We start from the raw sequence: 25,402 nt of genomic DNA, 5'->3' as shown, positions 1-25,402 counted from the left end.
TGGAGTTGAAAAAGTGACCATAGTAACATGCTTCTATTTCTTGTTTATGACTTCAACAATTGTTCTTCTTAATTCCTTTGTTGAGTCTTTAGATTCAATCTCCAAGCCATTGGTTGAGAGTAGTAGGCTCCAACCAATAGATACATTTTTTGCAGTCAAGAGTATTTTTAGTTTATTTTTGTGTGTGTGTGTTATACTGCTTGTACTTGGATCTTGTCTGTAGCATGGGTATTAGGAAGAAACCACTGGTGTGCTTATGGATATTATTCCAAAATGATAAATTTAACTATGAAGACAATTATTTCTCTATTTTCATACCATTTGATTGTTGTATTTATTTATTTTCATTGCAATAAGCAAACTAGAGAACTAGAAGTACCAATATCTTGTATAACCAACCCAATAATAATAGAGCACTCAAGTATCTTGACAACCTGAGACCAATTGGTACGGAGGCAACTAAAGTAGTCAGTGCTTTTTTAGATGATATTTTCTTCTTGATAGATAAATTAATTGAATGTCGGTTAGTTCGATTTCTAGATTTTATTGAACCATGAGGGCAAGGTTCTTGATGAGGGGATAGAATGATACACAATTATGTAATTTAGTCATTTTATGTTTGCATTAACATATCATAAGGGAGGCACAATACTATAGAGTAGTTGACTATTTAACAATTGTTACTTAAGTATGGATCTACTTATAATTATTTTATTATATGGTTTATTCAAATTGGTAGAGTTGTCAACCATACCGTTTAGACAAGCTTTCATCCAATTTCTCTATCTGTAAAATAGCAATAGCTTGAACAGATTAGAGTTAGGTTATAGAAATCACCACCTTAACCACATACCCCACCTTTGCAATGTCGAAGGATCTCCACACAGAACGGGAGAAGTTAGACGAAACACAGTATTACGTGCTTAAGCAATTACTTGAGCCACAATCACTTATTATTAGCTGTAGCAAAGTTACGAGTTTATATGTATGAAGCACCTTCAGAAATTGGGCCAACGGCTGTTAATTCTACCACATCAGTCCACAGGAGCATCCAAATTGTTACAAGCTATAATCAAAAACTTTTGGAGCTTATTGGTATAAGTTGTGATTGAGATGGCAAGAGGAGAGACTGGATAGAAGATGAAATTAGAAGAAATGCTTGTAAAGATTGAGCGATGTTGGAGGCAGCAATTGGGGAAGAGGGTTCCCTTGAGGATGTCCGAGGCAAAAAAAATTTAATGGTGAAAATGACGATCAACTCTTTGCCTTGCCTATCTTATCAACAAAAAAATCTTTTTAAAGATTAATAGAATCCGTGAAATTTGTGGTCCCAATACACCAAACAGTTTTTTAGTGTAGTGGTTAATGATACACCCAAGTGTGTAGGGGTAGCACGACTAGTAAATAAGGATAAATTTCATAGAGATGACATAGGTTTTTATCCGGCAAGATCTGATATGTAAAATGACAAGAAGATGAAGAAGAAAGGAAGGGAGAAGAAAAAAAAAGTTTCTTGTTTTTCCTTGTGTCTTTTTTCCTAATTCTTGTATTTCATTGGATGTTTCACTCTCTTTCCGTATCTTTAATATAAAAATTTATATATCATTGAAAATATATTTGAGTCTAATTTCCAACTCGAAAAGAATCGTTGAAATCAAACTTTTCTAAAAAGAGAAATCGACATCTGAAGAAGCAAAGGTCAAGTAGCAACAGAAAACCTCAACTTCCTAAATGGTTTGTACCAACATTATTGAGAATTTATATTTAGAATCATATCTCAAAATAAATCTATGTGATTCTACTATTTATCCTAATAAACCGTTTCTCAATTTGATCTTTCTAGAGAAAGATATCCTCAATGGAAGAAGCAAAGGTCATGTTGGTATTCTGTTGGATACGAAAATCCAAATTTTTTTGCTTCGCTTTTTGTGTTGCTAATGTTGGTTACGTTTCCTATTTGTTTTCAAACTCTACTCAAGATTTTACCAACTTGAGTATATTTCCTTCCTTAAAAATTTCTTTTCTTGATCTCATATTACATTAGTTTTCTTAAGAGAAGTATTTCCCATGATGAGTTTAGTTTCCATTTTTCACAAAGTTTAAAATTTTTGAATTAGCAAGTCTTGTTTACTCATCCTAAATTTAAAAGCTTAGTGTCCAAAAACCTCTCTCAATCTAGATTTTATCTCTTGAATATTTTCTTTACAAATTGGTCTAGTTGTGTTAAAAAGTAATTACTTTTTATGCGAAGTCAATGTTTAGAAAGTTTCATTACTACATTCCATCTCAAAACTTTCTTATTGGGGATTTTTTAAGTTTTTAAATCATCATGTTCGTAGAGGAATTATTTTTTTATCTCCCTCTTAAGTCAAACCTGGTCATTTTTTATCCATTTATTGGTCTAAAAGCGTATATTTCTTACTTGGAAGTATGAAGAGATGCATTGTGTGCGTCATTCCTTTTGAAGTATGAGAGTTGTTATCTTTTTTTAAACTTTAATTCCTCGAAGTACTTTTTTTTCAATTTGTGTTTGATAAAATCACTTTAAAGTAATGCTTATAGATGCACTACCTAAAAGTATAGGAGATAGACCCACTACCTAAAAGTATAGGAGTGTACCAAACATCCGGTTTGAGTCAAATATTTTATTCTTCACCAAAGAGGTGATTTGTGTTTGAGCTACCCTTAGAAAGAGAGTAATATTTTTATTGTGATCTAAAGTTGGGTTATTTTCTCACTATTAAAATTGAGCGGAGTGTGTTGAAGACTATGACTGTTTTGACTAGTATATGGAGTTTTATCATACGAATAAGAATTGATTTTTTCTCTCACCATTATGTTGTGTAAGTTGGGTCTCTTGGTGAAGAACAAGAAGATTTCCAACTTGAGGGAGAGAATTAAGAGGAGACGTACAAGAAAGGGGTAAGCAACAATGAAGAATACCACTTGTTGTGGTAATCAAATTTTATGTAGGTAGAATATCCAAATAAGGAGTAGACAAGACGAACATAAACAAGATGAGTCAAAACAAGGCAACCAAAATTTCTTTTTAAAGCACACAAATTTCTTGTCTACTCTCTCCCAAGAGCTAAGCTTCTCTCTTATGAGATCTCTTGGGTTTATGTATTGGTTTGAGAAATCATCGGTGTTTAATTGAATAGTATCAGCCTTTCCCAAGTCTTTTTATCAAGGTAAAATGCAGTTCCACGAGGTGTACAACCGATTTATCAATGTATTTCTTCGTTACGCGTCTTCTTCACCGAAAATGCTGTGACAACTAAATCATCGAGAGCCTTGATGGAAGAACCTTCGAACCCTGTCTTTTCCTTCACTGCAGCATGCATCATCTCTCTAATTTTACGAGCATTTCTTCTCACTTCCTCTCCTTTTTCCGTTGCCCCCATAACTGTCTCAATCACCGCCGAGACGTGAGCAGGATCTATCTTTGAACTGTTACCCGCTGCAATCTGCACGCTTACTTTGGCTTCTTCTACCAGCATTTTTGCATTGAAGAACTGTTCTGACATCAACGGCCATGCGATGATGGGTACACCGTGCGCCAAGCTCTCTAACACCGAATTCCAACCACAGTGACTCAGAAACGCACTCGTCGACTTGTGAGCCAGGATTGCCACTTGCGGTCCCCAATTCCTCACCAATATTCCTTGTTTTGTTTTCTTTATCCGATCTTCAAATCCCTCCGGCAACCACTCCTCTCTAAATTCCTCGTTTCCTTGGTAACCGACGGGAGACTTAACAACCCAAATGAAAGGCTTACCACTGGCTTCCAGTCCATGGGCAAGATCCACCATTTGTGAAGCAGAGATGGTAGCCGTCGATCCGAATGCTATGTACAGCACAGAGGATGGAGGGTGGAGGTTCAGCCATTCCAGACACTCGTGGCGTCTGACTCCCTCCGGCCGATCCTGATTGCTCGTCGAAATGATGGGTCCGACTGCCCAGACGGGACGCCCAGATTTTTTTTCGAAATATTGCATTCCGATATCCTCCAAACCCTCTATTGTATTGAACAAGAACCCGTCAGAAGTAAAACATGTCGAGAACTGCCTGCGGAGGAACAGAGTCAATCCATCGGTGCCGTCAGCAAGTCTCAGGTTATCTGGAAGTTGAGAGCGGCTCAATCGAAGAGGGCGGGGAAATTCCGGCACCGGGAACTGTTCGCAGTCTGTCTTGCTGTGAGGGAGATGAAGGCGGACGGAGAAACCCACCGCCGAACCGTACGCCCCACTGGTCATGAACACGTAAACGCAGACCCCGAGGTCTTTCGCTACCTTAATACTCCACGCCGCCAAAAAATCTGCAATTACGCAGATGGAGTCTCTACCAGCCTCCGCGCAGAGATTGGAGATGAAATCCTTGAAGGCTGGTCGAAGGGTCTCAGCGGCTTGTAGAAGAGGCAGGCCGCGTTCGGCGCCGGTGAAGGGAAGCTCAACGAGACGGACTTCGGAGTCTAAAGGGAAGGTGGGCTTCAACTTATGCGACATTGAAGGGGTAATCAGAAGGGTGATGGCGCAGTGGCTTCGCTTTGCGAAATGCCTGGCCAAGGCTATGAACGGTATGACATGACCTTCCGCCATGAAAGGGAACAACACTAGGTGTCTGCTTTTGCCCATCTAGAGAGAGGAAAGGCTTCACTGATGCCACAAGAATTTAGAGAGGAAAGGCTTCAATGGTGCTTATAAAAGTCGTCCAGTGATAATACGGAGAGAAGAAAAAATGGAATTGAAAAAGGAGAGCAAATTTGCCACCAACTGTGACATCATTACTTGTCTTCTTTCACAGATACGTAATCTCATCCGTCACGAATATGGAGTGCTTTCTTCCTCGGTCCTCATCCAATTCCTCCAATTATGGAAGCTATGTCAACACGCTCTCATTCATAGGAGAGTAATTTTGACTCAGCCACCAATTTCTGAATGAAGTGATTATAATGTCACCAATTTCCTCGCTTTGATACTCTTGTCTAGAGTAAATCTCATTTCTCTACCTTGATAGCTTCTTGGATGTTGAACAGAGCTTTTTGAGACTTCTGGGCACAGAACACGAAGAGGCGTGATTCGCATGGGAAGAAGACGCCTTATCAGGATTTACGAAGTGGCGACCTGAATTCTTAGAAATAAATCCGAATTCCTGAGTTGGAACAATCTGGTCCTCTTTCATGGCTTCTTCTCAGAACCGCGAGGATAAGCAGCATATAATTTTGTTACCCTTCATGGCACAGGGCCATCTCAACCCTATCATGGCTTTGGCCGGATTACTGGAGCTGCGGACTAACCATACCATTACCATCGTCAATACGCCCCTCAACATTCGAAAGCTCAAAGCGGCTCTCCCTCCAGAATCTGCAATCCACCTTGCCGAGCTTCCCTTCAACAGCTCAGATCACGGCCTTCCATCCAATTGCGAGAATACTGATTCCGTCCCTCCCCATCTCATACTTCGGTTAATTCAGGCGTCCGAAACTCTGCAGCCAGCCTTCGAAATTTTCCTAGCAAATATCTGCGGACAAGATGGACGACCCCCACTTTGCATCATCTCCGACGAATTCATGTCGTGGTCCGTCGAGAGTGCTCGCAAGTTCGATATATTCCACTGCGTGGCCGGCACTGGGGGGGGCTACGGTACGGCCATCTTCCTCTCCGTCTGGAAGCACCTTCCTCACAAGAAGACGGATTCGGAAATAATAGCTTTGCCAGATTTTCCGGGCATAAATCTTCACAGGACCCAGCTCACGAGACACTGCAAAGAGGCAGATGGGTCCGATCCATGGTCGATCCTCTTCCGAAAGCATATGGAGTTCTTCTACCAGACTGACGGAATGGTAATTAATACCATAGAGGAGTTGGAGGGTAGAGCATTAAATTATTTCAGAAACGAAGTCTCAAGGAGAATTTGGTGCGTCGGCCCGCTACTCCGTTCCTTATTTTCACCTTCCTCGTCGACGACCTCCTCCTCCTGTACTGACTGGCTTAACCAACATACACCAAACTCTGTTCTGTACATTTCTTTCGGGTCCCAGAACTCCATTCAGCTATCGCACATGAAGGAACTAGCTAAAGGTTTAGAAGCATCCGGAAAGCCATTCATTTGGGTCGTCAAGCCTCCGATTGGCTTCGATGTGAAGGGGGATTTCAGAGCAGAGTGGTTCCCCGACGGATTCGAAGAAAGAGTGACAGCAAAAAAGAGACAAGGTCTCCTTGCGAAGAGCTGGGCTCCGCAAATGGAAATTTTATCTCACAAATCGACAGGTGCGTTTCTTAGCCACTGTGGATGGAACTCCATTTTAGAGAGCTTGAAGGAAGGAGTGCCGATAATTGGGTGGCCCATGGCAGCCGAACAACATTACAATATGAAGTATTTAGTAGACGAATTGGGCGTGGGCGTGGAGATAGCAAGGGGGCTGGAAGTGGAGATTCATGGAGATGATATTACCAAGATGATTAAACATGTCATGGATCAGGAGTCAGGAATTGGGGTCGAAATGAGAAGGAAAGCTAAGGAAGTACAAGAGCTGATCGAGGCAGCGACAGTAGAAGACGAGAACTGCAAAGGATCATCAGTTAGAGCATTGGACGAGTTCCTACAAACAGCAGCCTCGCATCGCACAAAGTGACATTTTCTTCTCAATCTTCGAAGCTTAGTCTTGATGCCTGTTAAAGAGATTGGTAGAATTTGATTCGAATTTTAAGTCTTTAACAATTTACAGGTCTTGGGTTCTGATTAGGTTTCACTTTTATGTCGAAAATCAATCTATCAAAAATTTTAAACACAGTTTTATTAGATTCAGTATTTCTAAATATGACCATTTAATTATAACCTAATAGATAAAATTAGGGTAAGACAGTTAAATTAGCTTGACAGGAGCTCAATATATGAAATATCCTTGTTCAGGACTCATAATACACAAGGGCACAAAGACTGAAAGGAAAAACCAATACATACAAAAAAAAAAATTAAAAAATTAAAAAAAAATAAAGTGCTAATAACAAAGAAGATGGAACTGGAATATCTATTCCTTTCTCAAAGAAGGCCTGATACTGGTGAAGCACTGAAGACTGGTTTGTTATCTTTGATGTTGTCGGACGTTGGAATGCAATTGCTGCTGCTGCTGCTGCTGCTTTTCCTTCTGGGCTTAGCCTCCCCCAACATGGTTAGAACGTCTCTCATGGAAGGCCTGTCTTTGGGCGACTTGGCCGTGCAGAGGAGAGCGATTCGAAGAACCAATTGCATCTCTTCCTGTATGTGTTTGCACTGGGCTCCACCCAGCGATGGATCCAGCGCTTCCATCCCCTTGTTGATTCGTATCTTAGATCGAACCCACTCGGCTATGTCGACGCTTTCTCCAAATTCTGGTTCCAGGGGTCTCTTCCCCGTTAGAAGCTCCATTACAACCACTCCGAAGCTGTATATGTCGCTCTTTTGGTCTACTTTCAGTGTGTAACCATATTCTGTTGATGTCAAGTAAAGAGTTTAGGAGACGGGGAAAATCTTGAAGCTTAAGCACCAAACAGATTGAATCCGATAATGATAGAGAGGACCCAGAATGCCTAAATTGAATCTAAACAAAGTCATGCTTTTGATTCTCTACAAATTTTGGATGAATTTTATCTTATCAAATTGAAAAAAGGGTGTCAGAATTAATTTATTACCTGGTGCTATGTAGCCGTAGGATCCTGCAACCATGGAAACCGTCTCGTTCTTCCGGATCATCATCCTCGCCAGTCCAAAATCTGCAATCCTAGCCTCTAAATTGCCGTCAAGGAGGATGTTATTAGACTTGACATCTCTGTGGATAATCGGCGGCGAGCAATCGTGGTGTAAATACGCCAATCCCTGAGCGACGCCTACGGCGATGTTGTACCTCGACACCCAATCCACCAGCATCCTTCCTGCTTCCTTCCCGTGCAAGGCCTCCCCGAGGCTTCCGTTGGGCATGTACTCGTAGATGATCATGTCATCCGTCTCGTTATGTAGGTAACCCAGGAGCCGCACTATGTTTCGGTGCCGCAGCCTCCCCAGTAGATTCACCTCTCCAACAAAATCGCTTTCTTCCATTGTTTCAGACTCCGTCCCTACCGGCCTCCACAGCTTCTTCACTGCCACTACCGCGTGAGGCCTCTGAACTTCCGCCCGATACACTCTCCCCGTCGCACCCATTCCGATTACGTTCGATTCCTTTATAGCTGCCAGTATGTCGGCGCTGGTGAAGCTGAGTCTCTGAAACGCAGTTAATCTCCATGGCCATTCCCCGCCTTCTGAATCAAATCTATCTTCACAGAACCCACCGTTGGCTCGCCACCTCTGATATAGTCGTCGCGCGCCAAAAAGAAAGATCCCGAAGGCCAGAACTGCCGAAATTCCAATGATCCACACGGAGATAATGTGCTTGACGTGAGAATTCTTCAGGCTCGAGGATCCGGCAACTAAGCTCGACGAACAAGGAGGAAGTATGCCCCCGCATAGGCCAGGGTTGCCGACGAGATCATCTGGGTTGATGCTCCGTAGCATCCCATTTGCCGGCACAGGACCAGTCAAGTTGTTATAGGACACGTTAAGCAGTTCGAGAGCCGGTGAGGATCCAATATTGTGTGGCAAAACTCCCGTCAGCATGTTTCTCGATAGGTCCAGGATAGCCAACGATGACATCATAGCTATGGCGGCCGGAATTTCTCCTGTTAATTGGTTGTTTTGAAGGTTTAGATTTAGCAGCTTCCCGCAGGAGGCAAGACTGGCAGGGATTTCCCCGGAGAAATTGTTGTTTGATAGATCTAAGACTGCGAGAGATGGGCAATCTTGGAACTGATCCGGTATATTGCCGGACAGTTTGTTACCGGCCGCAGCAAAGGTTTGAAGACTGGGCATGGCCATAATGTTGTAGGGAAGAGAAGATTGCAGATGATTGGAGGTGAGATCAATGAAAGTGACGGACGAGGAGAGAGCGAGATCGTCTGGGATTACACCGGAGAGATTGTTAGATGCCAATTCCAACCTCTGGAGCTTGGGTAGTCCTCCGAACCCGATGGGAATGGGACCTGAGATCTTGTTATCTTGCATTCGGACTCTGACCAATGAAGCACAAACGGCTAGGCTTGCCGGGATATCGCCGGAGAAGCCATTGTTGAAGAGGATGAGCTTGGTGAGGTTACCATAGTTGCATAAACCTTTCGGAACGTCTCCAGAGAAAGAATTGGACGAGACATCAAGCCATACCAACGGTGAATTCCGACCAAGATCAGGCGGCAATGGCCCAGTGAACGAATTGTTCCATAATTCGAGCACCCCTAACCGTGTCAAGTTGCCTATTTCCACCGGAACTTGACCGGAGAGGCGATTGCACATCAGATTCAGCAGATGGAGTTTTTTCAGCTCAGTTAATTCAGCTGGAATATGACCGGTCAACAAATTATCTGAGAGATCCAGTTGCTCTAACGATGTCAAGTTGCCCAATGTGGAGGGTATCGCGCCATCGAGATTATTCATGTATAAAAAGACTGTCGTAAGTGACTGTAGTTTCCCCAACTCGACTGGAATCTTGCCGTCAAGATTTCCGACGGCAATGTCCAGATACTGGAGGTTGGACAGATTTCCGAATTCCGCCGGAATGCTCCCTTGGAACTCATTGTATCCAATGATGATCTTCTCTAAAGATGAAAGCTGACCCAACTCGACGGGAATTTGCCCGGTGAGATTATTACCAGACAAACCCAGAAACTTGAGTCTCTGCAAGTTCTTATAAGCTACCGGAATCGTACCTTCAAAGAAGCTCCCCCGGAAGTCCAAGCTCTCGAGCGAGGTGGTGTTACCGATATCCTCTGGTAATAAGCCGGAGAAATTGTTGCCGGAAGCATTTACATTGATCAGTCCTGTCGCCCGATCAAGACCGGTCGGAAAGGAACCCACAAAAGAGTTCTGGCTGACATCGAGACTCTTCAATGAGGTGAGACCTGCAAGAGACTTTGGAAGAGTAGACGCGAAAGAGTTGCAGGAAATGTTTAAAACGGAAAGGCTACGTAGTTGTTGAATGTCTTCAGTCACCCGCCCGCTCAGATTCATACGTGAAAGATCTAGCCTCTCGACCGCTCCAGCTGAGTCACAAGTTACTCCAGTCCACTTACAGTGAGCATCCGGGGCACCATTACTGAGGGAGTGCTTCCAATCTTCAAGCCTATTCAGAGGATCGACAAGACTCGATTTTACCGCCAGTAGTATTGAGAGTTCATCGCCCGCAGAGAAGTGAAGTGGCGCGTCTTTCGTAACAACGACGGAGATGATTGAAGAGAAGAAGAGCAGCAGCAAACGGGTCTGCATTCTTCTTGCTCTCTTTCTTAGCTTCTCTTCCTTTCTCCTAGATTTCTGCCATTTGTTCTTCTTCTGCCTGCAAAAGAATTTTATGGGGGTGAAGAGAAGATGAATTTTACATTAAAAAAATGGAATTGTTTGTTTGTTTGTTTGTTTTTCTGTATGCTCGTGGGGTCTTGGGTTCTGCAACAGCTGTTAATGACTGGAAGCGTTGGACAGACATTACAAATCGTTGGCTAATGGAGAAGCCAACCCCAACATTAGACTTTTGATGGATAGAATGCACTGCGTTAAAATCACAATGGGGTATTTTTTTTCCTAAAAATTTCATCTCAGTGAGGAAGAGGTTGACCCTCCAAAACCCGATGATGGTCTCATGATATCATAATGATGGAACAGCGGTAAATCGCCCATATTTCAAAAGCTCGAAATGTGCCTTCCAGAATTTTATAAAATGACGGGTCTGACAAAGCTCATCCGAATCTGACCGATTTCAACCCCTCCTGTTCTTCCACTGGAGCATGTACGTGACTCAGGCTTTAATCTATTAGAAACCCTCCATTAAATCACATTAATTAGCTATTTTCTGAGGCTGCGGCCACCGGAAAAACAATCGAATCTTTCCATGTTATGGTGTCACTACAAATCGATACGGAACAAATTTCACTGGTTAGAAAAAGAGAGACTGGAAGAAATGGGGTTGAAGAAGAAAAGAGAGATGGGTGGGCAAAAGGAAGTGCCCCCATACGCAATCATGGCCTGCGTAAACCTACCAAAACGCAATTTCTTTGCGACTAGTGCAGATTTTCACATGATCCCACATGCTCCTGCGCGTTAAAATACTGTATAAATATGGGAGGGCCATGTGAAAGAGTTTTACACTTCTCTCTCCATTATTGGGCTTCACCTCCCTCTTCCTTTTTCTTTATTTCTTCTCAGGCTCTGTAGCGAATCCGTGTTGAGTGATGAATACGTGCTTCCACATGCTTTTATGCCTACTTTTGGTGATATCTTAGAAAGCCTATTCCCCAAAGGCTTATTTTTCTATTTGGCTTTTCGGGTTACTTGCAAAGGCTCACCGAACTGTGACTGTGCCACTAAATCGAATGGCAAATGAATGGTTTTGAGCTAAAATGTAAAGAGCTTAAGAGTGATGAGGAAACGGAACGTTTCTCCAGTTTCCACATGAAACGCATTTGGGCATTTTGTCGAACAGCTTGTGAACGCTTCTGTGAATTGGCCTTTGGTTGCCTCAACAAGGCACTTGTTCACCGTCTTCTTCCTTTATCAGTCGATCCAGTTAAAGATACTCCGGGAAAGTCGCAGAAAGGAAAAGAGAAAAGACCCACTTGGGTAATCGCCGCAGGCTTTCTAAATCTTTCTCCACTTCTTTTTGTATCTTATGCTTGATTTCTGCTCATCAATTGGATCATATATAATGCCGAGGAGATTTGACATATATAATGAGTGAGATGATTAGATCTTTAAGGCTTAATTTAGACTTAATCCCCAAGGCGGCCAAGATACTCGTCTGGTTCGAGTTCCTTTGGGAAGATTAGATTAGATAGATAACTTAAACTGTAAAGCCTCACCTGATTTAGAGATGTTGTGAATACCAAAAGGCTCCATAGTTAATTAGAAAGCTCGTGATGACGATCCTTTTGGCAGTCTTTCATTAAATAAGTAAAGCCACTCAAAAAGGGTTCATTTGGCTGAAAGATAGGGAGGGGTTGGGACTGCTGCTTAAGCGCTGAGCGCCTTCCTCAGCGGTCACATGGAAACAAATTCAATTACTGCTACCAGAGGTGGCTACCTCTTCTGCTTGTCACTTTTCTACACTTAACAAGGCGGGGCAAGAGCCCATAACTTTCGTTATTTCGGCCCCTCCTAAACACATCCCAGCACCTCAAACGGACAATCATGGCCTTGAGGCTTGAGGACCATCCTACACTTCATTTCAACTTTAAGGGAATATATTTAAAAAGAACTGAAATACTTCCTAACTGAAGCTGAAAATTGCATTTCTTGTAAGAAGGATTTTCAAAGAATTCGAATAAGGGCTCGAGATTAAGTAGAAGTGTTCATCCTGTTTTGGAAAAAGTAATAAATGAAAGAGATATTTAGAAGAAAAAAAAACAAAATAAAAACATTTATGTCAGTGAAGCCCATCCATGTGGTGTCATATCATCTTGGTTTTGGGTTTTGGGCAAGAACAGATGAGGCAAAGCAAACTAGAGTACTCAAGATGTAATTGGAGGTCAATGTTTAGAGTCGAATTGAGTATTTAGTAAGACCAATGTTTGCGTAGATTGAATTGGAACTTCAAAGCTAATCGTTTCAATTGTGAAATTTGATCAGCTTTTCAATTTACCACTTTGTGTTCATAACCAATGGAGTCTACGCGCTCGCCTAGGTGAAATCTCCTGCACTCAAAATCTGATTCAGACGAGCTTCAGCTGTCGTGGTTTCCTGAGTCGGTCTCAGTTGTCTTATTATCTTAAAACGGCTGATGGGACTGATATCTGGTCTGTGCTGTTTCAGGAACAACTCAGGCACTGTGCGCAATCAAACACTTCCCTATTGCATACGGTGGAAGAGATAGAGGAAACAGAGTTAAAGATTCTGCAGGGAATAGTGGAAGAGATAGAGGAAACAGAGTTAAAGATTCTGCAGGGAATAGTGAAGATGCCAGTTTGGTGTATCGGCCTTTACTCCCTTAAGGGCCAAGACCGCTTCCCGCCTTCTCTTTTCATTCCCAAAGTGTCTCTCCCTCTCCCTCGTTCAGGAAAACTGCACGGAATCTCCATTGATAGTTGCATGCAATGGGAGATTCTTCACCCTCCATCCTCTATTCGCTACATTTCGTTCGGGTCTCAATTTACCATCTTCGCTACCCGGATGATGGAGCTAGCCACCGGAATAGAGGCCTGGTAATTCGACCTCCGACTGGATCCGACATGAATATTGGTATCAGGAAAGAGTTTACATCCGGGCTTTGAAGAGAGGATGAAGGAACAAAAGCAGAGGATTTTAGTGCCAGACTGGGCTCTTTTCTTTTCCACTGTGGTTGGAATTCTGTGATGGAGATTGAGCCAAGGGGTGCTCATCATTGCCTGTCCCTAGGCTTCCGACCAATTCAACAATTCGAAGATGATGGAAGAACACGGGGGTTTGCGTAGAGATATGATATCAGTAGCAAAAGAGTGAAGAAGATGATTATTTCGGTCATGAATGGATCTGGGAAAGGAGCAGAGATGAAGAGAAGAGTCCTTAATCAACCAGTTCCCCCGGTTCTGCGCTACATACCGAAGGTGCACACACTACTTCCATTAAACGAGATCAAAACAAGTTGTCAGTAAAACCAGTGACCTATCTGAAGCAAAAATTTCAATTCACCGCTGAAGAGAACTGATACTAGTAGCGCTACACAGCAAGTAGATTCCCGTCACTTCACACAGGTTCTTTTTGCTTAACTACTCGGAATTGTTTAATAAATTCAAACAGGTCGAATCAAAATACGGCAGGCGAAAAGGCACAATAATGATCAGCCGAGCCTAAATGATGATCCGAGTAAAGAACATGTTCATGTACAGAGGCCATTTTTAAAATCCAGCATTGAATACTGCCGACTTTCCATTGATTTGACACAATTTTGAGTTTTTTTTTCTTTCAGAAGGCCATGTACCAGACTTATGCTTCAGTCTAAATTTCTACAACCAAGCCAGTGAGCTGTTTCTATCTCTTCCAAACGAACGCCTACCACAGATAGTGAAATGAACATCGCCTCTACTGTTTCTGAACAGAAGGAACGGCTTTTTAATTTCATTTGATCGTTTAAGACTCTCTTGTTTGGGTAAATAGAGAATTGCCTTGGCTCTATCAATAAAGGCGACCTGTAGCATCATCAACGAAAACATTTACCTAAACTTTTGCTTCTAATCCACCCTTGGCAGCACTAACTTGCTTCAGAGAAAGCTCGTCCTCGCGAACACACCACAGGTTTGGGGACAGCAGTCAGCTTTTGAAAATATACGAGCCTCCTACAAGACAAAGAGCCTTCACTTTAATTAAATCTAAAGTTCGGTAAAGTTCAAATTCCGCAGGACGTTGAATCTTGTCTTTTCGAAGTTTTGCAGGGTGCTTTCAAAAAAAATAAAAAATCAGATAAAGCCGTCCATGCTGATAGAGGATGCTGACTGAAATCGGCCAAGTGGGTCTTTATTATTTGCAAACACAGTGGCCAGAAAGGCCTAGAAGATGAATGCAGAGGAGCACTAGTGGAGATCTATCATACCAGTTACCAACCCACTTGGAAACACAGACTGTGAGGGCTCCACCATTCCAATCTGCAATTGACTCAGGTAACCCTGACGGAAACTCTGCTTACAATCGCATCTCAGTAGAGTTCCAGAGATCAGACTTGGAAGTCTGAGAGTATGAGACACAAATAACGGTTGCTTCTCCACATGAAACTTTGAATTATCAGCTGCTCCTTGCTATTCCTGGACAAGGTTAGGTCCCTCATTCAAGTCTTCTTTTTGTTGTGTGTTCGGCAAGCACATGCTGTGCAGGTGGGAGGGGAGAAGGATGGGATTCAAGATAAGGTCGCCCCATCGCCTCAAACTTGTTGCCTCCTCCCCCCAGTGCTTCAAATTTTACTGGTAGATCACATTTTGGGTAAATCCTGTGTTGCATATAAGAGTCGCCTCGCCAGCTTTAACGAGAGAGAAAGATCCGCTTTGGGTGGGACCCTTGTTTGTGCTCAACAGTTCCGAGCACTCATCCGCAGTGGAGATTTCAACTTGAAGAAGGCAGCTTTTTTATGCTGTTCCTAAGCCTCCAAACTTCTTAATCATGCAAATGTTTTTTAACTTTTTCACCCGATTTTTAATTCCGGATTAAGATCGGCTAATGATTTTCGGATTGGAAGTCGCCTCCTGATCCATTAAAAGGAGACGCGATTTTGGGTTTTTATCGTAGATGATGATGATACAGGACTACTGAACAACCAGAGTCTATTTTTTAATGGTGAACTGATGGCTCATCTCCACTGATAACCTCTGTTTTAACCGATAAATTTCGAAATGTTAGCGGCACGGAGCGAAAGTCTGAAACGCCCAGCTAAAAAAAAATCACGCCGTCGGTGTCCTGCCAATCAATGGGACGATTGAGGGTAGGGACCGCACGTGTGGACATGGCGGGCGAGAGTTTTGAACCGGAGGAGGGTTACACGTGGCCAGATACGATTGGGAAGATGACGTCTACATGTCGAGCTCATTGGGGCGGGCATCGTGGAGGTCGTCGCCTTGGGCACGGGTTGCGTCACCGGCCCGCCTCTTCCTTTTTATCCCGCTTCCATTGGCGAGTTCGTCTACCAGATCTCGTTTTTACCCTTAAATGTTTTCTCATAATTACGGAGGGTACCTTAGAACCTTTTGTAATTTGAGTAGCAAATATTTTTAAAAACTAAAAAAGAGAGGATTATTCACCTTTTTATGTTTTAAATAGAAAAACGCGAATCACGGAGCTTGCTTTGTGTAACGTAAGTGTGACCGACATACACCGAACTAGGAAGTATTAGCGGGATTAGAATGGAAATGTTTTCAAGTGATTGGGCTAATTTGACTATCTGTTTAATTAAGGAAACAATAGCGAGTATATTTGCTACTCAAGCGGAGGGGTGGCATTTTAGTAAATACAGGCGAAAATTATCGACATCCCTCGTTCCACCAAACCCTCGCGTGAGAGGGTCATAATAATAAAATATACTTTTTAAATAACAAAAAAGGAAAATATAGTGAGAGAGAGAGAGAGAGAGAGAGAGAGGGGGGGGAGAAGGGTAAGGCTAGAGAGAGAGTCGTCATCTCTTCTCAACCCAACCATCTAAACCCACCTGCCTTTTATTTTTCATTATCCCTTGTTTTCAATCTTTGCTTCTCTGCGGGAAATGGACTCTCTCGACGCCTGCTTCGTTGACGGCTTCTTGGACTTACCGCTAGACATCACAGAGCAAAACCCTAAAGTAGAGGACCAAGAGGTGGAGACTGAGGATAACGGAGATAAGCTTCACGAAAAGGCTACTCCTTTTGCTTCGCAGACGGATACTCATGACGCCTTGGATGTTTTTTTTGACACTACTGATGAGGCTTTTCCCGTGAGTGCTCTGTTTCCTAGTTTTTCTTCTTAAAATGAGCAGTTTTTTTTTTTTTTTTGAGGGGGTAGGGGGGAGGGAGAGAGGAAGGGAGAGTTTGGCATATGGGTTAATTTCTTTTCAATCTGTTGTTTCAGGAATTTTTAGAAGAGTTAGAGTGGTTATCGAACGAAGACGCTTTCCCGACGCTTGAGACGTTTGACATTTCGATAGAGAAGCCAAGCGCGGGGACGAAGCGCCAGAGTCCCGTGTCCGTGTTGGAGAGCAGCGTCGGTAGCTGCGTGGGGCCGAAAAACCAGAGCCCGGTTTCGGTTCTCGAGACTGGCGCTGGAGTCGGAAGCTGCGGAATACGGTTTCCGGTGAGAGCGAGGAGCAAGAGACGGAGGCGGAGACGCGGCGTCTCGTGCTTCGCCGGCATGTGGGGCGAAGCGAGGAAGGCGAGCCAGCTGCCACGGCGAAAGTGTTTACACTGCTTGGCCGAGAAGACGCCCCAGTGGCGGGCCGGCCCCCTTGGCCCGAAGACCCTCTGCAACGCCTGCGGCGTCCGGTACAAGTCCGGCCGACTCGTGCCGGAGTATCGGCCAGCCAGCAGCCCGACTTTCTCGACCGAGTTGCATTCAAACTCTCACCGAAAAATCCTGGAAATGCGACGGTTGAAACATAGGGCAAAGGATAGATTCTAGTTTTCTTTTCCATTTTTTTTTTTTTGGGTTCAGAAGAAATAGTGCGTAAATGGATAGTCACTTATTTTCTCCCCTTTTTTCATTTTTCTTTTTCTTTTTCTAGGCAGGAAATTTTTATTTTTTGAAAAAAATGAATCGGAAATTGAAAAGAGTAGCGAGTCGTCCCCTACTTTAGTTAGCTTTCCGAATTATATAATATATCTGCTCATTAATCATTATTTTTTTCAAACTTTTTTTCCGGTCTAATGAGCGACTCGAGGCGAACGAACGGTCTTCCACTCTTCCGTCTCCCTTTTAAAGCCCTATCCCGACCGTTGGATATGGAAAGCCGAGAGGTATCCTACTCTTCTTTCTCTTTATCTTTTCTCCTCAATCATCGTTAGGGTTTGGCAACCAAGTTTGACTAAGAGTGAAACACAAGCAAGCCCCCTACCCTCCTCCGCTTACTATACTTTTTCTATGGAACCAAGAATCTGATGGGGATTTACAGAGAGGCGACATCTGTGTGGATTTTTAACGACTGGATTCCGGTGAGAGAGACGGTGGCGAAGAATCAAAGCAAAAGTGATGTCATTGGGAGATATAAAAATTAATGGGGAGAGCGTAGCGCTGCTGGCCACATCTTTGTTTCAAACTGCTGACACGGTGATGTGCAGTTGAGAGGGGAGGGGTTACCGGGTACCACCACCTCTATTATTTCACATCAAGATAAGACCCATGCCCACGTTACCGGTTCTGATTTTTTTTGAAAACTCGAGTGGGTCCTCCATTCATTTATGGGGATGGAGCAACATGGTTTGTCACCGACAATTTAACACACTGATCCTGGGTTTCGTTTTGCTATTGATTTTGGGAAATTTTTTTATAGATTTCTTTTACTATTTCGGATTGGTTTCGTTCCCGAGTCAGTACTGTGATGTGTGGGATTGAATGTCGCCGTGAAGCGAATAATTATGGCTGATATGTTGGGCGATCTCTGCGATAGAGGGGAGTATAATAATGGCTGATATGTTCAGTCGGAGCCCTCACGTGATTCGGCATTTTTAGATTTCTGGCACGAGATTCGTCTCTGCGGAGGCGGAGCTGCTCTCTTTTTGTTTTTCCTTTTTTTTCGCAGTCTTTCCGTCCTTTTGGAGGACGGGAGCCGAAAAAGAAAGAAAAAAGTAATTAACGTTGACAGCAGAGGGAAGGTTATGGAGCTCATGGCCTGCGAGATGTTTCCTACTTTTCTTTTGTTGAAAACTGATGGGAACTCTCTTTGCCTCAGAGATTGTCAAAGCTGATGATTACTTTCCCGTGAATATTTTTCTCATCCAAACTCTCCAATGCAGAACGATGGAACAGAGTTTGAATATTGAATAGAGCGAAGACATCGCTTAGACTCTGCTCCGCCGCGAGGTGCCAGTCTCGCTAATTTCTAAAAACCCAGTAAAGAGATTGAAGACCTTTCGTCGTTTCAGCCTCCGAATCATTTCTTTCATTAGTAAAACAGACAAGGGCTAAATGACACAAATTAACCTGACAAAAATCCGCATCCACCATGGTTCGTATCAGCCTTGGAAAACCTGGACGGCTACAGTTTACGACATTAAACCCACTAATTATACTTTTAAAAACCCGGCAGGAAGACACTTCAAGATAATCAAATAAAAACAATCAGCTCGTGCAGTTAAATTTGGAAAAAGGATATAACAAATACTCATAAATCATCAGTCTGAAGTAAGTGTCATAAAGAATCTTATATGTTGCTAATAATGTATCGAGATTCAAACAATTATTTTGGCTAAAGTGGGTGTACAGAGCAGTTCCAATCGCGATCACGACAAAGAATGGATGTGAACTCGAGAAAGGATGGTGGCTTCATCAAGTCCGTGCAACGAATCGATCATATGCATCCGCAGAGATGCAGGGCCACTGGACTTCTCCATCCCCAATTCACCTGCTACTGCAAAGATGGCAAGTGCGGCAGCTGTGGCTTCTAATGCATTTGATGGGTTCACTGCAACGAAAGCAGCAATCAAAGCTGTAACAGCACAACCTGTTGCTGTAATCAGCTGCATCATGGCTACTCCGTTGTGTATTCCAATCACTTGTTTGCCATCTGTAACGATATCGATAGCCCCAGAGACAGCAACTATGGCTCCACTTGTTTGAGATAAAGACTTGGCTGCATCCACAGCATCCGTGGACTCATCCGAGCTGTCTACCCCCTGCCAATAACAACTACAAACTCTGCTTCAATATTTCTAGCAGTAATATCAATATTTGAAATTTGACAGCCCAACTTTGGCTTCTTCAACCTAAAATAAGGGACTACCCCTTTGACGTTCCAACACTGCCTTGCGTCGCCATAGCAGCATTCCATACCAATTAGGACCAAAACATGTATTTCCACAAATGTTTAAAGCCTCATTAAAACATGAGAAATAGATTTTTTCTTTTTTTAATGATGGATATAGAAGATCGAACAATCAGACAACAACTTGAATGAGTATAGAGGAAGCAGCTTTTTTTTATTTTTACTTGGTTCTTCTCACACTCTCACTCTCTCACTCTCTCTCAAAGCTATGTTTGGTTTTCACAGAAGTATCATATTTCATTTGCTCCGTTTATGTGATGACTGCTTATGATGCAAAACAACAGTAACTAAATAAAACCTGCCTTCAAGCATATTTATAAAGTATATCCTCTAAGACCTACCATTTTAACAGCACAGATTGTTTACATTCATCAGAAATGACAACAGACCATAGCAAATACAGCACTGTTTAACCCTTAAACACCATTAAAGTAAATCATCACTTGACAATTTAAATGCACTGTACTACATTTCCTGAATCTACCCAAAATTAGAAGCGTCCATTCTTCTTCCCATATGAGCTCAGCTTCCAGAAGGCACCCTCTTTGTTTATCATACTGTATCGATTTTTAAAAGTAAAGTGTTACTGGAAATTTTCAAGGTTTAAATTCTTAACAACTCTGCCGTGTTTTACAGGATAACCTAACTTCCAGCTTCAGAGAATAATCTCCTACAATTCCTAAACCTTTCACTGATTGCCAATTCCAGCTATTATTGCACCTTTAGTTGAAACTATCCATGCATGGTGAAGAAGAACAGAGGAACTGAGATATATTCCATAACCAACAAGAGGGGCTTCAAATTAATAGAAGTTCAGTCACGTAAGTAGAAAATTTTCTAGTCAATTACTAAACCTTAAATTAAAATACTCTGATACAGGCAAAAGATATCAGTCAGAAGTTACTCTCTTCTTATATTTCAGAATTTGCTAAAGATTAAAAATGGCAGATACAGATAACAGAAAATCAAAATGTGAAGCTACCACCCACATAGCAGTTTCATTCTATTCTCAGAACATAATACCATAATATGCTAATAAGTTACCAGTCCTGGCAAAAAACCTACAATTATAAATTCAAACAAGACGCTGCTGTCCCAACAAAGACAATTATGCCAAAAACCAGAAGAAAGTACTGGCAAAAAAGAAAAAAAAACTCCTTAGAAAGCATTAAGAACTATTTAGCAAGCAGAAGCTAAGGCTGAGACAGCTTATTGAATGATGAAACAGAGATGGAAAACTGATAGTGTTCTTTCTGAAACCTTCCGACATAAACCCTGAGACCGTGGAATCCTGTAAGGGTCAGCAAATGGAACGTCGGCGACGGGAAAGGAGCTTCCTTTGCATATTAAAATAAAAGAGAGCAAGGAACAAACATAGGTCGCTGCACATAAAGAATTCCAAAAACAGAAGGCCGATACATCGTGCACAGATTAAATTATCAAGACATAAAAACAAGAAGCAAAATGAATTATAACTCGTTTATGGAACAGGAACCACTTGTTTCCCCCATGAAGCAGAATACAAACATTTCAATTCCAATTCTCAAGATATTTCCCTAAATAACTTGCTTAATTGTTAGTAACTGGCAAAAAATAAACTTAAACAGCAGCAGAACAGAAAAATGAACATACCTTAGTGAGACTCATGGAAGCACTGGAAAGCGCTATGATCTCGGAAGCATTCCCCCGAATAACAGAAGGGCGTAGACCCACAAGTTCCAGACACGCCTTCATACGAAACTCAGAAGCGGAGACGGCAACAGGGTCAAGTACCCACGGTTTTCTCAACTGCGTGCAGAGAGCAGCCGCGGCCTTCATGGAATGGACCCACTCGGCAGTCAGAGTCCCAATGTTAACACAGAGAGCACCAGCGTGAGGAGTAAAATCCGAAATCTCTTGCAAGCAATGCAACATGGCCGGAGAAGCACCCGCAGCAAGCAGAGTGTTGGCCATCATGTCCATGGATACGAAGTTAGTTATGCATTGGATGAGCGGACACCGGTTGCGTAGAGCAGATAGTAACTGCCATGACTTCCCGGCCCAAACTTCTTCTTCTCGCTGTATAAATACCACTTCATCTTTCTTCTCCTCCATCACCAGCTTCCTCTCTTCCCTACACGCCCCTGCGTTCTTCCTCCGCTAACCGATGTCGACGAGTCACAGAAAGACCTTGTAGTTTCCAAAGAAGTAAATGGGAAAATCCCTAAAAACAAGAAGCAATCTATTTTTATTGTCCGAGGCCAGTAGACAAAGATATCCGTTCGATTGACTGGTTGTGGGCCCGTGAGGATGCGTGGGAGAAACATCTTTCTGCAACTGTGTTTCTTTCTGTTTTTTAAAATCAAGGGGAACTCATCAGTCACTACATCAATGTCGTCTCCGTCGCCGATCCGGCTTTCGGACAACGCCAGCGCTCCCCAAGAAAGCCATGCTTCCCGGCCTCTCTGCAAGCGCCGGATCTACTCCCAAGGAAAGCCGAAATCTGTATTGCCTCATCTCCACCGCTCTCCTCTCCCTCCTCATCCTCATTTTTTCCTTCTCCGGTAACTCCTCTCTTCGATTCTTCATCTCCCGCCCGGTTTCATCCGCTTCGAATCTACTTCTCTTCGACCCCAACGACCCATCATTGCCTCCTCCGCCTTCACTGGCGTACCTCATTTCTGGTTCCAATGGCGACGTCAGTCGTGTCCTGCGCCTTCTCTCAGCCGTCTACCACCCGAAGAACCACTACCTCCTCCACCTCGATCTCACTGCCACTAATGAACAGAGGGCGCAGCTCGCCCTCGCTGTGCAGGGTACGCCTGTCTACCACGCTTCCCGAAATGTCGATGTCATCGGTAAGGCCGATGTTGCGGATCCGCGTGGCTCCTCTGCCCTTGCCGCAACCCTTCATGGGGCCTCTATATTGCTGAGGTTTGCTCCCAATTGGGACTGGTTTATAAATCTGTCCGCCAAGGACTACCCTCTGGTGACACAAGACGGTACTATTTCGTCCCCTTCAATTTCTTGATATCCCTCTTGTTGTTTTCTCTTCCTTCGTTTTCTAGAACTGAAACTGGATCCACTGGGACAGACCTTCTCCACATATTATCTTTCTTACCGAGGGATCTAAACTTCGTCCAGCACACCAGTAATTTTACTCTGAGAGAGTATGTACTTATCTTCTTTTCTTCTGAAGAATAAGATTTTTTATCCACATTTGTATCTTTCTCGGATTTCAGATTGATTTTTTTACATGTTGGGACGAGCGTATATATTTATTCAAGCTCATGATTATTACAGATCTCGCCGAGTAAGACTGATACATGTGGACCCCGGATTTTATCTCGCGGCAAGGAATGATATGTTCTATGCCACCCAAAAGCGCGAATTGCCAGATTTCTACAAGTTGTTCATTGGTTAGCTTTTTGTTGCAACTTTGCGCTGTTTATAGTTGAACGCCACCTTGTTTCAACACATACGGGTTTGTTTGAGATTTACTATGTTACTGTTTACAGTCTTTTCTCTACTTCACTGACAGCGAGCTCTTACCCTTAAGGAATTAACACTCGGTAAGTAGTCCTAAGTAAGATGAATCCAGAAATTATGTCGGTGATACTGAGCAACTGCCCACCCTTCTATGGGTCTGTCTGTGTTGCGTTAATGCTGGGAAAGCTTAAGTCTGAACTTTAATGGAGTGAGTGTTTGTTAAGACGGAGAGGAGTTACTGGCTTGGAATAAAATTCTTGACTTCTGTCACCTTGATGGTAGTGGTGGGTTAGTTGACTAACATTATTTTACGTTTGAACCTAGTGTGTTTGGTTTACTATGGATCCTGAAGCCTCAGGAAGCTTTGCTCTTTGACACGATAAGTAAGACCGAGTTGAGAGAGCTTTCTTTATCTTTTTTGGCAGGAGTCCTGATCAGTTATGAAGGCGTCTTTACCGATCTCAACTACTGAGCACCAGACAGCAATACCTTGAAACATTTGAATGATCTTCAGCATAGGAAATTTTGAGTGATCTCTTTGTCATAGAACCTCTTGACGAGATGAATCATGAAGATGCCTGTTATTATTGGTACATAAGCAACGAATGTTTAACCACTTAATAATCCAATATCTGTTCAGTACTCCATTGGCTAAGGCCCATATGAGATTTCAGGTCCATTTTGCTCTTTGAAGCTGTGCTAGTGCCGCCATTCATATGTTGCTTTGTAACTCTGATCTTTACTGCAGTTGTTCAAAAGTGAAGAAGGAAAGCTTGGGAATGGTTCTTGTGAGTATCTTTCCATGCTATGTCGCCAAGGATCATAGACAAGTAGTTAAGCTGGGAATGGTCCTTGTAAATATTTTTCAAAAGAATAGGCCCTTGTATTTAATAGTGACTCTGTCTCTTCTTAAGCCGATTCTCTTACTTGGGTTGTTTTTCCTTTAGATACTTCATGTCAGTCTGGGATTCAATCCAAGTTGATAACTAGTTATATAAGGAAGACGTGGCTATTGATTAACTTCTCTCAGAGAATAGTTAACGGAAGTCTTGAAGAGGTTATTAATGGCTCATCAAATCCTTTATAGAACCTGCTCTTTTTCTCATCATGTTTGATAGACCTGGGAGGTATATTATTAAAAATGTTGGGTGTTTCATATACTGCTAGATGCTTGAAATTTTATTTCAATTTAAAAGTGTAAATTCTGATTTGTTAGGTCGGGCATATTAATCTTCAGGATTTTTGTTTCTTCAAGTTTTTTCAAGTTAATGTTTTTTACCAAATTGCAAAGTCCAATTCACCCAAAATGACTTTAAACAGGAAGATACAAAATTTATTGTTGGGAAGGACACCTGAAAACATCATGTGAAACTTAAAGAGGCAGTGGCATTAAGTTTTCAATTGATTCTTGCTTTAACTAAACTGCTTCTGGAGGAGGATATCTGTGTTCTGTTTGTCTGCTTGATGATCCGGAGTAACCCTACTGCACTATGTAGTCAGTTTTCGTAGGCTAAAAGATTGCTGTAGATTATTGAAAGCAAGAAGAAATTGAAATGGGATCCTATGAAGTGTCAGCTGTGGACCCTGTAAGAAAGCCAATGAGAAAGTCCCATTTTTTATTTGTTATATGAATCCTACTCCCTGTGTAATTCTTACCAGAATCAAGGACTGGACCTTCTAACTGACTCCTACCAAATCCACAGTCGACATTCCATGGCAGATCTGGTTCGAATGAATTAGCCACAATATCTTCTAATGTCATTACAGATTTATAATCACCTTCAGTCATTTGAAGTTTATGTAACCTAGTTGGAGTCCTCAGATAGCATGTTGACATCTTTTTCCTCCCATGCAGGTTCTTCTTCTGTAATTCTTAGTCGCAAGTTCATTGAGTTTTGCATCTTGGGGACTGACAATTTACCAAGGATTCTTTTGATGTATTGTGCAAATACTCCATCATCAGACATGAACTATTTCCACACTGTGTTGTGCAATTCACCCGAGTTCAACAACACCACTGTTAACTACAACATGCACTTTGTTTCATGGGATGACAGTCTCAAACGGGATCCACATACCCTTGGTCTGAAAGACTTGGAAGCAATGCTGGAGAGTGGAGCAGCTTTTGGGACCCAATTCCCTGAAAATGATCCTGTTCTTGACCATATTGACCAAGAGTTGTTGAATAGGAGTCTGGGGAGGGTTGTACCTGGTGGGTGGTGTCTACATGTGGAAGATGGTCAATGCACCCAATGGGGTGATGCTGATGTTCTAAGGCCTGGCTCTGGAGCTAAAAGGCTGGCAAAGTCTATTGTAGAACTATTTTCTAATGGCACTCTCAGGTCCAACCACTGTATATTTGAATGATACCTTCAAATTTCAGCATAAGAGTTTGCTATTTTTTTTCGTTTATTTTGGATT

The 25,402-nt window shown here is 42.6% G+C and overlaps 6 protein-coding genes across 6 annotated transcripts; 3 read left to right on the top strand and 3 right to left on the bottom strand.

Annotated features, from left to right (window-relative positions):
* Positions 1-2,923: 2,923 nt before the first annotated feature.
* LOC137955998 (UDP-glycosyltransferase 92A1-like) lies at positions 2,924-5,009 on the bottom strand. The gene has a single exon (XM_068803313.1). The coding sequence runs from the start codon at positions 4,632-4,634 to the stop codon at positions 3,228-3,230; it is 1,407 nt and encodes a 468-aa protein (XP_068659414.1). The 5' UTR covers positions 4,635-5,009; the 3' UTR covers positions 2,924-3,227.
* On the top strand, positions 4,924-6,726 carry LOC137955921 (UDP-glycosyltransferase 92A1-like). The gene has a single exon (XM_068803187.1). The coding sequence runs from the start codon at positions 5,180-5,182 to the stop codon at positions 6,632-6,634; it is 1,455 nt and encodes a 484-aa protein (XP_068659288.1). The 5' UTR covers positions 4,924-5,179; the 3' UTR covers positions 6,635-6,726.
* A 153-nt stretch (positions 6,727-6,879) lies between these two features.
* LOC137955621 (MDIS1-interacting receptor like kinase 1-like) lies at positions 6,880-10,381 on the bottom strand. The gene is made up of 2 exons (XM_068802683.1): positions 7,671-10,381; positions 6,880-7,469 (listed from the first exon to the last, which is right to left on the bottom strand). The coding sequence occupies exons 1-2, from the start codon at positions 10,327-10,329 to the stop codon at positions 7,042-7,044; spliced, it is 3,087 nt and encodes a 1,028-aa protein (XP_068658784.1). The 5' UTR covers positions 10,330-10,381; the 3' UTR covers positions 6,880-7,041.
* Positions 10,382-16,154: 5,773 nt separating this feature from the next.
* Positions 16,155-17,369, top strand: LOC137954937 (GATA transcription factor 1). The gene is made up of 2 exons (XM_068801830.1): positions 16,155-16,474; positions 16,609-17,369. Exons 1-2 carry the CDS (start codon positions 16,268-16,270, stop codon positions 17,152-17,154), a joined length of 753 nt encoding a protein of 250 aa, XP_068657931.1. The 5' UTR covers positions 16,155-16,267; the 3' UTR covers positions 17,155-17,369.
* Positions 17,370-18,875: 1,506 nt separating this feature from the next.
* On the bottom strand, positions 18,876-21,844 carry LOC137955848 (hydroxyethylthiazole kinase). Its single transcript, XM_068803061.1, has 2 exons — positions 21,146-21,844; positions 18,876-19,364 (listed from the first exon to the last, which is right to left on the bottom strand). Exons 1-2 carry the CDS (start codon positions 21,605-21,607, stop codon positions 18,972-18,974), a joined length of 855 nt encoding a protein of 284 aa, XP_068659162.1. The 5' UTR covers positions 21,608-21,844; the 3' UTR covers positions 18,876-18,971.
* A 20-nt stretch (positions 21,845-21,864) lies between these two features.
* On the top strand, positions 21,865-25,393 carry LOC137955775 (beta-glucuronosyltransferase GlcAT14A-like). The gene is made up of 4 exons (XM_068802934.1): positions 21,865-22,494; positions 22,587-22,662; positions 22,796-22,911; positions 24,837-25,393. Exons 1-4 carry the CDS (start codon positions 21,942-21,944, stop codon positions 25,346-25,348), a joined length of 1,257 nt encoding a protein of 418 aa, XP_068659035.1. The 5' UTR covers positions 21,865-21,941; the 3' UTR covers positions 25,349-25,393.
* Positions 25,394-25,402: the final 9 nt, after the last annotated feature.

Source organism: Aristolochia californica, unplaced genomic scaffold (assembly GCF_029961685.1).
Source record: "Aristolochia californica isolate CCGP_79_NKW_82.1479 unplaced genomic scaffold, dmAriCali1.0.hap1 SCAF_1, whole genome shotgun sequence".
Lineage (NCBI taxonomy): Eukaryota > Viridiplantae > Streptophyta > Magnoliopsida > Piperales > Aristolochiaceae > Aristolochia > Aristolochia californica.
Note: the sequence above shows the minus strand (reverse complement) of the source record. Positions and strands in the feature narration are given on the sequence as shown.